This window comes from Psammomys obesus, unplaced genomic scaffold (assembly GCF_907164565.1).
Source record: "Psammomys obesus unplaced genomic scaffold, mPsaObe1.curated_primary_1811, whole genome shotgun sequence".
Taxonomy (NCBI): Eukaryota; Metazoa; Chordata; class Mammalia; order Rodentia; family Muridae; genus Psammomys; species Psammomys obesus.
Window position 1 is genome coordinate 213,887 of NW_026589732.1, and position 14,810 is coordinate 228,696.

At 41.9% G+C, this 14,810-nt stretch overlaps 2 protein-coding genes across 6 annotated transcripts in view; one reads left to right on the plus strand and one right to left on the minus strand.

The window, feature by feature from the left end:
• Bivm (basic, immunoglobulin-like variable motif containing) overlaps window positions 1–442 on the minus strand; it is a 32,885-nt gene extending 32,443 nt beyond the window's left edge. For 2 of the 4 annotated variants that reach the window (XM_055605415.1, XM_055605412.1), the window contains exon 1: window positions 214–425. The gene's annotated coding sequence lies outside the window, so the exon portion shown is untranslated. Of the gene's footprint in view, window positions 1–213 lie in introns of all 4 variants that reach the window. The other 2 variants (XM_055605413.1, XM_055605414.1) reach the window with 2 other exon arrangements.
• On the plus strand, window positions 439–13,016 carry Poglut2 (protein O-glucosyltransferase 2). 2 transcript variants are annotated; one of them, XM_055605411.1, is made up of 10 exons: window positions 439–1,539; window positions 2,603–2,808; window positions 5,208–5,413; window positions 5,589–5,666; window positions 6,914–7,086; window positions 7,207–7,444; window positions 8,982–9,191; window positions 9,854–9,943; window positions 11,986–12,093; window positions 12,792–13,016. In XM_055605411.1, the coding sequence occupies exons 1-10, from the start codon at window positions 1,358–1,360 to the stop codon at window positions 12,807–12,809; spliced, it is 1,509 nt and encodes a 502-aa protein (XP_055461386.1). In that variant the 5' UTR covers window positions 439–1,357; the 3' UTR covers window positions 12,810–13,016. The 2 variants fall into 2 exon arrangements, with proteins under 2 accessions (XP_055461386.1, XP_055461385.1); XM_055605410.1 differs by having other exon boundaries at window positions 11,986–13,016.
• The last annotated feature ends 1,794 nt before the right edge of the window (window positions 13,017–14,810 follow it).

Genomic DNA, 14,810 nt, shown 5'->3' on the forward strand with positions numbered 1-14,810 from the left:
ACACGCCTGCGGGGTGCCGCTTCCAACCCGTGGGGGCCCGGAGGGTCAAGTAGCGCAAGGGCAGTGACAGCCGCGGAGCTGGAAGGGGAGGCCGCGATGGCTGAGCCGATATCACCAATAAAAACAATGGCGAAAAAAGGAATCCCCACACCACAACCAGTAGGACTTTAACTCGCCGAGCTACCGAGGGTCTGTGTTTTCCACGCCCCTTACCCCGCGGTGGGAGGGCCGAGCCTGTGATTCCTCTTGACCTCCCGGGTGTGCAGAGAAAGACTCCACGCAGGCCGGGTGTGTGGCAGGGCCCGCTAGCGTAGCGTGAAGACCCTCTCCTGGAGAGGGTAGAGGGATACCCACAGACGCACCCCAAAGCCGAGCTTTGTTCCGGCGACTTCTATCCCGTGCACCTTCTCCGAGACTCAGCTCGACCCAGATCCTTCCAGGGAAGACCAGCAAGGAGGCAGTGACCCGCGCTCTGAAGAGGCGGAGCACACAACTGCCCCTGGGCCGCCCCCTCCCCCTCCCGCTCCCGCTGGGGAACACCTCTGCTCCCGGTTGGGTGTCCGAACTCAGGCGCTGGAAGGCAACACCAGATGAGCATCCTGGCGCCTCCTACCCAAGGCCCAGAGTCTTTTGTCCCATTGAGCGCACAGGGACTGCGCCAGGACACTGACGCCGGGTGTTTGGATGTCACTGACAACACCTGCCTTCCTTTCATCCTTTCCTATATATATACCTGCCACTTGCAGTGGCCGTGGATGCCGTTAACAAAATATATGTTGGGAAGCCTTAGCTGTGACTCCAGACATGCCAGTTGCGCAACTGCAGTATTTAAGGGTCGCCCGAAAGCAGTGATCCAAAGTTAAGGAAAATAAAGCAGTGGGGGTGGCCCCCTAGCAGGATTTCCGCTAATCCTACGGTGGACTACATATCCCAGAGAGCCGAGGGCCTAGGACGCGTGTCCACTCCACTCATCCACTAGCAGAAGACCTTACTAAGCCTGGTCACCGCTCAGGCCAATCCTTTGCCTCTCACCTTGCCTGGAACCTACTACGGATTCGTCCCCAAAGTGATGCTCAAGTGGCAAGTTTGTCATTGCCTGGAGAAAGAGGAGCGAGGCTGCGGTTCTTACCCGGTTCACCAGAACCGGTGGCATTCTTCTCCAGGATATGCCAGCGCTCGGGTTGTGACATTCTCGGGCACAGCGGAGACCCACGCAACGGCCCCGCACGTCAAGCGACACTTCAGGGACCTTGGTTGCAGCCAGGGCTGGTCACCGTGCCCCTGCGTACCCAGGCTAGCTGTGTCCACTTAGCACAATTGCATTTATCCGTGGATCTTCTAAGACTCGGTCTTGTAAATGTTCAGCATTCTGCTGCTTTCCCTCCTTTTTCTGGGGACTGTGCCAGCACTTGCCCAGACCAGCGGAGAGAGGAGGCTGAGCCCAGAGAAGAGTGAAATATGGGGACCCGGGCTAAAAGCAGACGTGGTCCTTCCTGCCCGCTATTTCTACATTCGGGCTGTGGATGCCTCGGGGGAACCGTAAGTACAGCAATGACTATGTTTGGGATCGTACTTTAAAATTTTTTTTTCTCTCTCTCTCTCTCTCTGTTGTTGTTATTTGTTTTATTGTTCTTCATCTTCATCTGCCCCAACTCGTCTTTTCTCCAGACAGTTTACATTCCAGAATTTTGGAGAGCTATCTACATCTGGTTATAACAGGCTTCCCCAGTTTTTCTCTGTAACCTTAGGAATAATTCCAAAATATGTATCCAGTGTAGTATAAATAATACTGCTGTAATGACAACTCTTTTCTTAGCTTTTCAGATGGGAATCAAGGCTAAACAAATCTCTTGTTATTTTTAAATGCTTTCCCACAAGCTCTTTCAACTAAGAAAACTAAGCATCTCTCAAATGCAGGAATACTCAATTCAAAATGATTGTGTTGTTAATATGATAGACCAATCATTTTGATTTTTCTATAGCTGCAAACAGAATTTGGGGTACTGGCATATTTCATTTTAATTTCATGAATGTGAATGGGGGTATATACTCACACATGAGACCAGGTGCTTAGGAAGCCAGAAGAGGGCACTGGATCTCTTTGACCAGGAACTGCAGGTGGTTGTGAGCCTTGGGTACTAGGAACTGAACTAAATCTTTTATATGACAGTAATTGCCCTTAACCACTGAGCATCTCTCCAGCCCCAAGAACACTGAATTTTCTTTTGAGCCATTAAAAGCAAATTTTCAAGATAAGGTCATCCTTAAAGTAAACATTTAACAAATGACAAATTGCCAGAGGTTGAGCATGAATTAGTAGCAGGCTGAGAGGAATATTGTTCTGTATTTGTATGCTAAATGGATTGGTAGTCTTAATGTGTCTCCTGGCAACTATTGAAAAAAAAAAAACTTTATGTTACTATTATTGTCTTTTTATTTTTGTTCCATCATTGGTTCTGGTACAAAAAGCCTGAGAGAGACGCAAGCAAGCGTACTTAAAAGAAGGGTGTGACAGGACACTCACCTTTTACAGACTGACAAGAATAAATATTTTGCATCTGCTCTTAAAATAATACTCTTACCTCATTGCTTCTCATAACAGGTTCACATCGTCTCCAGGTGAAAAGGTGTTCCAGGTTAAAATCTCAGCACCCGATGAGCAGTTCACTAGAGTTGGTGTCCAGGTTCTAGATCGAAAGGATGGCTCCTTCATAGTGAGATACAGAATGTATGCAAGCTACGGCAGTCTGAAGATAGAGGTTAAACACCTGGGTCAACATGTGGCCAAGTCTCCTTACCTTTTAAGAGGTATTTTGAAACAAAGTTTTGCAGTAGGATTTGTATACAAAAGCACCTGTCATTCCACCGATAAGAACCTATCAAAACACTTAGCATACTTTTTCCACTAAAAGAAAAAAAAAAACTAGATGTTTCTGTAATTAAAAGATAAATTAAGAGACCTAGCAAAAGAGAGACATTGATTATTTACATGGTGATTATAACTCACGAAAGACCAAGAAACATTTCTAGAGAAGTTGCTCCCTGAAGACGCATCTGTGACAGTAATCAAATTAAAAAGTTAAAGAGATGCTCAAAAGTGAAGAACACATGCTGCTCTTGCAAAGAACGGGAGCTTGGATCCCAGCACCCATGTCAAGTAGCTCACACGGCCACTTGGAACTCCAGTTCAGGGAAGAGGGTGTCTGTATTCCACAGGCACCTGCATTCACATCTACACAAATACATGCACACACATATAATTTACAATAATAAATGTTTTGCCGTTAGAGAGGTTTTTAATGCATAGCTTACAACAAGGTTTTAATAAACCTTTTGGAACACAGCTTACAATAAGAGATATAACATGTTTTATATATATAAATGATAGTTGATATGTGTGTATGCACATAAGAAATTAAAACAAAGTCTCAAAGAAATCATGGCTACCATTATAATCATTCTCTCCTCTATGCTGTACTACTTCAGACTTTTTATTCATTTTGTGTGGATATGTGTGTAAGTCTTAGTTTTAAAAAAGAATTATCAGGACTGAAGAGATGGGTCAGTGGTTGAGAACACTGGCTGCTTTTCCAAAGGACATGAGTTTAATTCCCAGCACCCATCTGCCATTTCAAGCTATCTGTAACTCCATTCATAACACCTTCTTCTGGCGTCCAAAGGCACTGCAGGGCATGCATGCAAATAATACACCTATATGCAGAAAATAAAAATAACAAAAGAAAAAGAAATAAAAAAGAATAATCAAGTTAGATATGTAGTCGTAGATCTTGAATGAATGAACTAATTAACTTATAATTATCACTAAGATTGCAAGGTGTGGTGGCACACATCTTTAATCCCAGTGCTCTGAGGAAGGACAGAAGCAAGTGACCTCTATGTGTTTGAGGCCAGCCTAGTCTATGTTCTAAGTTCCAGGCCAACCAGGTGGCTTAAAGCAGTAAAAGGAATTGACCTTTGGCTTGGTTGTCATTTCTGTGCCACTGTTACAGAGGTTTCTCTCATCAGGGTGGGAAGAGAGCTTTGTGATACAAGGTCAACATTTTCCTCTTGTATAAGAAGACAGGACCACAAGGAAATTACAGATTTTTAAAAATTTGTCTCTCATTTATTTATTTTACTCACTTTATATCCTCATAGCCCTTTCCCTCTTCCCCTCCCACCCTCTTTTCCTCCCTGTTTCCCACAGATTTTCTTTTTTTTTTTCAACTGTCCAAATTCTTCTCTTACATTCTACTGGGACTCCATGGTACAATCCAACCTGCAAAGCATTAAAATATATATAAATTTCATTGTCATCTATTGACTGGATCAGATTCAGTTTGGAAACTGAGGATATCAGAAAGGAATAACACAGTGACAATTTAGATTCTTATGTTAGGCTAGCATTTTTTTAATTGTATAATTAATTCATTGTGATATTAATGAGATCACAGGTTTATAGGATTACCTTTGCTTTCCTTCTTTATTTCTTTTTCTATAAAAAAAAAAAAGACTAAATAAAACAAGGTTGGAGTCCTTTCTTTACCTCTGTTACTACTGGCATTGGTTTGCCCATTGAAAAAAAGTACTTTATAGTTTTGGTTGTAAGCCTAGCCTTTAAAAACTGAGCCATCTCTCTAGCCCATAGACACCCAAAGAACTTGGTTTATAATAAACCAGTAAAATGGTAGTTCATATCACTTTCATTCTACAAGCTATAGAGATTCCTCACTTTTTTGCAAATACTTTGTCATTGTTTCTAAGGGTTCTAAAAATAGTATGTGTGTGTGTGCCTGTAGTGGAGAGTATGTTCACACATGTGCAAGTATCCCAGAGGCCAGATGGTGTTGGATCCCCTGTGCCTGCACTTGTAGGTGGTTGTAGGTCCTGGGTACATAGTCAGCTCCTCTGCCAGAGCAGCAAGCACTCTTAACTGCTAAGCCATTTCTCCATCCCCATGATTGTTCCTAGGTAAAGGAATTATAAAGAGTAATGAATTATATCCGTGTACAGTATGTATGTGCTACCCGTTGACTTGATTTGCACCTGTGCAGAGTGGGCCAGACTAGAGAAGTATAGGAAGAAGAGCTGTGAAAAGCTGGTACGACAGAAAGCTGCTTCAAGTTCATGGAGCATTTGTTGATTATGATTAAGTTATTAAGTGAAATGTTTACCACTGTGTTGAATTGCTGTTCACATGTGAATAGGACCAGTTTACCATGAGAACTGTGACTGCCCTTTGGAAGACAGTGCAGCCTGGCTACAGGAGATGAGCTGTCCAGAAACCATCAGTCAGATTCAGAAAGATCTGTCACATTTTCCTACTGTGGACCCTGAAAAGATTGCAGCAGAAATCCCAAGACGATTTGGGCAGAGGCAGAGCCTGTGTCACTATACCTTAAAGGACAATAAGGTACAGTATGATTGAGGTTTGCTTGTTTTCAGGGCTCTGTAGTGTTCTGACCATTTGGTTACATCTGGCTACTTTTGTTAAACATCATTCTTGTGCAATCTTTTGACAAGCCCATCTGAAGCAGCATCTGCCAGGGATTTTACACATACATAATAAATGTCAAATTCTCTTTTAGATTTATGTCAAGACTCATGGTGAGCATGTTGGGTTTAGGATTTTCATGGATGCCATACTACTTTCATTGACTAGAAAGGTTAGTATATTTTTTCTGCGTTATGATAGACAATGTCAATCCAGGTTTTATAATTTAATTTTTCAAAACATCATTAACAGCAATATTAAGTGTCCTGGTGCCTTCTGTATTACTAAAGTTTTTTGTTTTGTTTTGTGCCTGGTATATGTATTAGATACTAAGGGCTGCCAGCATACCTTCAATTCACAGAGGATGGTTTTGGAGGCCACCAAACTAAAATCAAAGTGCTGGAAGAGTCACACACCTCAGATTCTGGCAGCATTGTTCCCTGCCTCTTCCTAGCTTCTGGTGGTCCTCTGTTCTTGGTGCTTCTTTGTTTACAACTTGTCACTCTAATCTCTGCCTCTTTTCACGTGATCTTTTGCCCTCAAGAATCCTTGTTCCCTACCCTCTCCTCTCACAGAGATGCCAATCATATTGGATTAACAACCCCATCCCACATTATTTTATGGCCTCATCTTAACTAATTACATCAGCAATGATTGATTTCCAAATAAGGTCACTGTAAGACATTGGGGTTTAGGACTTAAGCATATATATCTCTTGAGGGAAAATTAGTCAATCTTTAGCAATACCATACATGGAAAGTGCCTCTGGCTCGGCGCTAAAGCCCCAACTGTTGTATTTCCCAGCAATACTCCCACCCTCCCTTTCTCTACCTTCCTTTCTCTGATTCCTCTCTCTCTCTCTCCCTGTCTCTCTGTGATCTCATTAGAGTCTCTTGATAGTATTAGAACAATAGAAATTACCTTTGTAAGCTTCTTGATTTTATGGTAAATCTGATGGCCAGCTTGGACACCACAGAAATCAAACTGAGGGTACTTCTGCACATGACCATATTCTGAAAGGTTTCCAGTCATTTGACCTGAAGTGATTTTCATTGCCTAAAGTTGGAAAGATTGGCCTTTTATTTGAGCAACGACTAATTTTGTCAAGTTAGCATACTGAATGATGGGTTTCATTGTGACATTTTCATAGATGTACATCATGTATTTATCTTCACAAACAGATCTCTTTTCCATATTTTTCGGTAGTGTCTTGCCCACGCTGGCCGTGAACTCACTGTGTAGCCCAGACTAGTTTTATAGTCACTATCCTACCCACAATCCTCCTGCCTCGGCCTCACAACTGTTAGGGTTTAAGATAAGCACCGTCATACCTAGTTCCAACTGCTAAGGTTAACTGATAAATATATGATCATGTACAGTGCGTGACTGTGAATAAGTTTGTGTTATCCCCGCCCCTAGGTGAGGATGCCAGATGTGGAGTTTTTTGTTAATTTGGGAGACTGGCCTTTGGAAAAGAAGAAATCTAATTCCAACATTCAGCCGATCTTTTCCTGGTGTGGCTCCACAGATTCCAGGGATATTGTGATGCCCACGTACGACCTGACTGACTCTGTTCTAGAAACCATGGGCCGGTGAGAGATGGTCAGGGTTGACCCCGAGCCTTGGTTTGCTCTCTTTGGTGAGTTCTTTTCCAGCTGCTTTCATGAATTGATGGTTTGGGAGGAAGACATGTTCTGTTTTCTGTCTTCTAGAGTAAGTCTGGATATGATGTCAGTGCAAGCTAACACAGGGCCTCCCTGGGAAAATAAGAACTCCACAGCTGTCTGGAGGGGCCGTGACAGCCGCAAAGAGAGACTGGAGCTGGTGAAGCTTAGCAGAAAACATCCAGAGCTCATCGACGCTGCTTTCACCAACTTCTTCTTCTTTAAACACGATGAGAGCCTGTATGGGCCCATTGTGAAACACATTTCGTTTTTTGATTTCTTCAAGGTATGACATCACCTATGGCTATTTCTTTCTGCTTTCCAATTTATGTGTACATAGCACTTTGGGGAAAGGAAACTGAAATCTACAAGTTACAGAGCATGGGAAGGTTCACAAAACACAATGAGTACTGCGTCTTGGTGAATCTGGATTCACCACACAGCACTGATACTGACTAGGCATTATGGGAATTCAGAGCCTGGAAAAAGTTATCTTTTTTTTTTCCAGATAACCCTTAAGATAAATGTGTGTTTGCTCAAATCCTTTTTTATTAGAAAGTATGTGTAAGTCATTTTATAAATACTTGATCCCCAAAATCATAGCGTTAATAGCAAGATTTAAAACAGGCATCTCTTACCAGGCATTCTGCTGAAGCATGACTTGAAACACATCCAGTCATTCTGCTGAGCATTCTGGGCATGACACGTGGTTTTTCCACACCTTGGTTGTAGATTCGTGTTTCCCAGGAAGTAATCCTCTCTCTGACAACTCATTTTCAAGCAGTGGCTGCCTCCCCACTCCCCAGCCCTGGAGGAGGTTTCTGCAGTTCTTTGGCTCAACAAAAAAGTGGGAGAAAACGAGAAATTAGTGACCTCTTCTATGGATGATGCAGTTTTATTTTATGGATTCTGTAGTAGTAGATAGACCTTAGGGATGCCAATAATTCATATGTTGATGTTTTCACATATATATATATATAAACAATTTTTTTTAATGTAACAAGAGATGATTAGCCATCCCTTCTCAGAAAGGGGGTGTGTGTGGGCGAGCGTGTGGGCGCCTGTGTGTAGAAAGGCCAAAAGAGCCTTGGGTGTATGGCTCCTTGATTTTTGGTACAGAGTATCTCAGTTGGCCTGGAGCATGCCAGGTAAGCTATACTGACTGGCCTGTAGCTCCAGGAATCTACCAGTCTCTTCCTCCCCAGCACCAGAATTACAAGCACATGCCACCACACCCTGCTTTTGTGAAAGGTTCTGGGCTTCCAAACTCAGGTCCTCATGCTTGCATGGCCAGCACTTTACTGCCTGAGCCCTCTCCCAGAGCCAAGCGCAGTATTTTATCACTTGACTTTATTCTTACATATTCTTGAGTTTTCCACATCTAGGGATCCTGATTTCCACAGTATTAATCATAGATGTTCTTATGCCCGAGATTGTTAATTTCTTAAGATGTGTGTTGCCATGTCATATTTTAAAAATACTGCTGACATGGCATAGAATGTTGCTGCCATTAGCCGCACAGGTAAATCAGTAAAGAAGCAGAGGACTTACAAAGCTACAGCTCTGCCTTCCCTTAGGACATCTGTATTATTAATTTGCTAACTGCTTCAGTGTTAGATGTGTAGCTGCGTTTGGAAAGTTTGGAGCCATATCAAATTAACCTTTAACTCTAGATCAACACAGTGTATAATAAGAGCATTTATTCAATTTTGATGGAGAGGGGAAGTGTGTCTGAGGAGGGCAAAATTGTGCATAGAAGGGGAAAGAGAAAATGAGTAGAAATGGGAATTCAGTGAGGGCTCTTACAAGCTCCTGTTTTGCAGCACAAGTATCAGATAAATATCGATGGCACCGTGGCAGCGTACCGCCTGCCCTATCTGCTGGTGGGCGACAGTGTGGTCCTGAAGCAGGACTCCATCTACTATGAACATTTCTACAATGAGCTACAGCCCTGGAAACACTACATCCCAGTCAAAAGCAATCTGAGCGACCTGCTGGAAAAGCTCAAGTGGGCAAAAGATCACGATGCAGAGGTAAGGTCAGTCTCCTAGAAGGCTTCCTACTACTTGTACCGCTGTGTCACAGGAGAGTTGGAAACATGCCAGGGCACTGGGATGTTCAGGTGCAGCTTTTACCCGCACGTGGGATGCTCCCTGAGCAAGGGTAGTGCACAGGTCTCCTCAAGGTCCACATAACTGCATTTTAGATTAGCTGAGCGCGCTGCTAAACTCTGGCCTTGATTGTGTCTTTCTCTTTAGTTCAGGTCGGTTGTGAGCATAAGCAGTGCCTATCTGACAGTAGATGTCAGTGACTGCTGTAGAATAAAACAAGGGGTTTTTAATATAAGCGAGCTTGGAGTTAAATGTCTACTGAAAACCGAACAGAGGGCATGCAAGGCTTCATACTGTGTGCTTAATAAGTTGTTACTTGGCTTGGGTCTAACTCCTTTCTCCAAGGGAGGGCTTCTCTCTAAGCATCCCACATGGTGACTTGTACTTTGAAATCTTGCAAACCTCTCTGAGCTGAACAAATGTACTCTGTGAAATGCACCTTTTGCCACTGAAGGCTGCTCCCAAGGATATGTTTTCTGTTTCGTCTTCACTGTGTAGTCGGAAGGTCTGCATATGTCTGAGAAAAAAAAATGAGGCAAAAAAAGTTCCCTTAAAGGGTGTTGTTTTGTTTTAATTCCCAATAGGCAAAGAAGATAGCAAAAGCAGGGCAAGAATTTGCAAGAAATAATCTGATGGGTGATGATATATTCTGTTATTACTTCAAACTTTTCCAGGTTAGTATTTTCACACACAGATACACACACACATGCACCTTATATTACTTATGATTAGACATGTTACAGGCCAACAGTATTTCACATAAAACTTTCTAAAAGTATATTACTATATGGACATATATGTACCACTTTGGTAAAAATTAGACACAGATACTAAATAGTAAGTATCTGGGGCTTGAAGTATAGCTTAACTGTAGAGGATATAATGCACGAGGCATTGGGTTCATTAGGGGAAGAGATGTTGAATACCAAGAATGTGACAACATCAAGTGAAAATGTTGATATTAGGCCTCAGGGCCTGGGTTTGGAGGCTGGGCTGTATGTGTGGAAAGGAAGTCCAAACTTGGGTAGGCAAAGGGTCATGTCCTGTCTGGTTGCACGTTCAAAGGGGTCTACGGTCATATTTTCCTCAAACAAGGCCAGCCTCATTTAATCTGGCAGCTAAACAGGATCAGACCTGTTTCATACTTGCATGGGAGCCTGCTTGGCAATACTGGGTACTGTAGGCAATCAATCAATAAAAATATGAAAAAAAGCCTTAATTCAATGGAGTGCAAAGAATAATCAGCCTCTTGGCCCCAAATGACTCATGCCTTTTCTTGAAAATCATTTTCACGAACCAAGAATTTATAAAGTATAATCCCAACGTATCTGATTATTTAAAAGGCTTATCTTTTTAAAAAGTGCATAAATAAATTTATTTCCTAATAATAATAGAGCTAAATTAAGATTCTTGTCTCAGACTTATAGATATCAAATACCATATATTGGGCTCTGCTACAGAGCAAAGTTGTTCTGTCTCTGATTTGTACTGGTCTGATTTATAATCTTTCCTAGAAGGTGAAAGGATACAGAGAGCAAGCTGTGTAAAATGAATGAACTAGAACAAGGGGATTACTGTCTGAACATCCAAAGACCCACTGTGTTTTATCACTTACTTAGCTAATGTGCAGCTTCCATGCCTCGTATGGTGCCCATTGCAGAATAAGAAGATAATCAAGAAAGGTGATGATTCAGAGTCATGCAGCCTTAGTGGGGAAGAAAGGAGTGGGCTCTGTTCTCCTTCTAGCAGGAATTTTGTGCAGCATTATTTACGCTTAAAGAAATATTTAGTCATATAAATTTGGGCTATGAGGCTGGAGAGAGAGTGCTCCACTTAAGAGCACGTATTGTTCTCGAAGAGAACCTGAATTCGGTGCCTATCATCCATGTCAGGCAGCGCGCAATTGTCTGTGACTCTAGCTTCAGGGCATCCGATACCTTTGGCCTCTGTTGATATACATATGTGTGTATGTGTGTATAAAACATAAATGTTGATGTGTGGAGGCCAGAGGTGGACATCATATGTTGATATGTACTCGTGTACATACCCACACTCAGACACATAATGTAAAAGAAAAGTGTTTTAAAATGTAAATATGCTAATGTAGTGGCACACACCTATAATCTTGTCACTCAAGACGTAAAGACAAAAGGATTGCTGCAAATTTGTGTGGTGTACCTATCACTAGGCCAACTATAGTGACGCTTTTTCTCAAAAATACATATCAAAATAGGGCTAAGCAGATAGCTGGAGGGGTAGAGTGCTTGCTACACAGTGTAAGGGGACAAGGTAGCATGCCCAGTGCCCCTGTGAAGGCCCATTTGTGGCAGAACTTGTCTGTAATCCCAGCACTGGGAGCAGAGCTGGGAGAATCCCTGGGCTCATGTCCAGCCAATGTAGTCATTCAGTGAGGGACCCTGCCTCTAAAAAGAATGTGGAGGGTAATTAAGAAAGACATATGATGTCCATCTCTGGCCTCTACACATCATCATATATGTTTCACACACACATAGACTAATAAGGGGTATATTAGAAATCGGTAGCCAGTATTCGGAGCGCAATCAGGGACTCTGTATTGGACATTTAAAATGGATATGGAGGACACTAAGGTACATATGCATTAAAAGATTGCCTTTTTTTGTGAGTTCCATCGTGTCTCCTTTGGTATTTTTTAAAAGCTCTGCTTAAGGAATGCCTTTGTGTTGCTGTTTAACAGGGTTATGCCAATTTACAAGTGAGTGAGCCCCAAATTCGAGAGGGTATGAAGAAGGTAGAGCCACAATCTGAGGACGACCTCTTTCCTTGCACATGCCATAGGAGAAAGGTAACAAGACTAACCTTCTGGCCCCAGATATGTGACAGAACCAGTGCAAATGCCTGCACACTGTCTGAAATATGCAGGAATTCTGAGTACTGGTTAAAAATTTGGTACCTGATTATCAGCCTGGTGGGAATCTGTGCGCCATGACAGTCTGTAAGTACGAATTTTTGGTTTTTTGCAGATTTGTCTTTTATGAAAAATGATTTGCCACTAACTCACTATCTGCTAAGGGTACATCATCTATGCTAATCCATGTCTGCGCTGCAAGAGCTGTAAAGTCACTACGGCCAAGAATGAAAAGGATTAATTACCACATTTGCTTTGGCTCTGTACGATATGGGCAGTTTCATTTCCCGTCTCTCTCTTTAGATGTGGAGAGAGTAGGTAGCAAATCAGTGTCTCTCACTAACTAGTGGAGGTCTGCGTGGGAGTGGCATATCTTGCTGTCTACCCCATCCCTTCACACATTCGGGGTGTAGTGGTGACACAGACCCCCGCATATTTAAGATCCATCCGAGTGTGAGTTTACACTGGGTATTCTGGTCCTACAGAAATAGTCCCGAGCCCTTAAAACACCTAGAAGAAACTTGGATTTTTTTTTTTTCCTCCTCTCTCTTTAGGAAAAACTAATTATCTGGTATGAGCATTCTTGGTTCCTAAGATTTCTTAGTGGCTCTTAACGTTTTTCTTCTTAATTACAGACCAAAGATGAACTCTGATATGCAAAATATCCCTATTCAAATGATGGTGCTCTGAAGATACTTCGTAACTGTAAAGATTTTTTTTTAAGTATTAGTTTTACAATGTAAAATCTACTGGTGAGTGTTCACTTTCTCAGAGTATTTCTTCTTACGCAGTATTCCATGACTGTCTTTTACGGCACATTTTTAAATTTTTTTAATAAAACCACCTTTATTTTAAAGGTCTATTTTGTACCAATTATTTTCTATGTATGAGTAGAAAAAGGAGAGTCTGAGTCCTTGATTGTGGCATTCTGCTGACTCCTTGCTCTGACTCAAACAGACCTCTAAAAACTAAACCCAGCCGGCTGTGGTGGTCCATGCCTGTAATTCAGCCCCCCCGAGGTTGAGACAAGAAGATTGCCATGAGTTCAAGGCCAGTCTGAGTTACACAATAAGCTGGAAGACAGCAAGACTCTGTCTTAAAATACTGATAACTTTCTCTCCTTTGAGCTGTTTTTATTTGAGAATGACTCTTCACTCAGTCACAGCCAAGCCTCATTCTGATAAAACATTGCAAGAGCTGCCTTTATCTGGCCTCTGCCTCTGTTGTTAGGCAAATCTGTTACCGTTTGTTATCGTGAACCCTACTGCCGTGCTTGTTTTCTTCCTGTGTTGGCATTTGTTTCTCCCTTTCTGTGGGAGCCAGGATCCACACTCCTGTCCGGCCCTTAGCGGGAATGTGGCGCCTCTGACTGTTCATGTCGTGGAGTCAGCATACTTTGCGGTAGTTTGGGTAGACCCTCCCTTATACCCCGGACCTTAAGCATATTGCCTACAAAGACTTTTTATGGTCTAACAGGCTCGCCTGAACATGGAAGGGACCACAGATTGTAAATGGGTAAATAAATGACAATTACCTTGAAAATGCAATTAAAGAATTAGCAGGGGGGCCAGGCGTGCTGGTACATGCCTTTAGTCCCACTACTCACGTTTCTCCTCCAATTATATGTAAGTTCCACACACATTGTAACAGTCAATCTGCGTTTCTTCAAGTTCACTGATTTGAATGTTAATCTCATTGAAAAATATTCTGGCAGAAATATTCAGATTATTTGACCTTATTTGGGGAAAGGCCCAACCAAGTTAACCATCACTAATGGGAATTCATACAGTGAATATATATTGAATACCTAATATGCATACATATATTATACGAAGTTCGAAAGATAGGAATAGTTACTGTCTGTTCTGGAAAAAGAATGGACACTTGAAATCAAGAAAATAATTAAGTATGGGTTGTGGCTAAAAATGTCATCATTGGGGTGGGAGATAATGCCTACTTATCACTAATATGAGTGTGTAAATCAGAGGTTGACTGTTGGCATAGCTAATGATAAGCTACTGTTAAAATATTAAAAACTTCTCAGCCATGCATGTTGGCACACGCCTTTAATCCCAGCACTTGGGGAAACAGAAGCAGGTAGATCTCTGTGGGTTCTAGGACAGCCTGATTCACAGAGCAAGTTCCAAGACAGCCATGGCTACACAGAAAAACCCTGTCTTGAAAAACCAACCAAACAAATAAAAAACCAAAATGTTAAAAACTTCTGATACTAATTTATAAAAGCAAATCGTTAAGAAGACCTTTAAATAGCTGTATTTTTTTGGATATCTATTGGAACTGTTCGTATTTTATTTTTCTGGTTTTGTTGCATTCATTTATAGTGAATTACACTAACATTTTCATCTTGAAACACGGTGAAAAGCCATGATCATTCTACATTATTTATTTGGTCAGTGCTGAGTTGATTTAGACATTCTTTTTTTTTAACTTCTTAAGAATTTTATACAATGTGGCCATTTAATAATTTATGTTTAATTTTCTTTCTTTTTTGGTTTTTGTTTTGGGGTGTTTGTTTTGTTGTTGTTTAGTTTGGTTTGATTTTTCGAGACAGGGTTTCTCTGTATAGCCCTGGCTATCCTGGAACTCACTCTGGAGACCAGGCTGTCCTTGAACTCACAGAGACCCACCTGCCT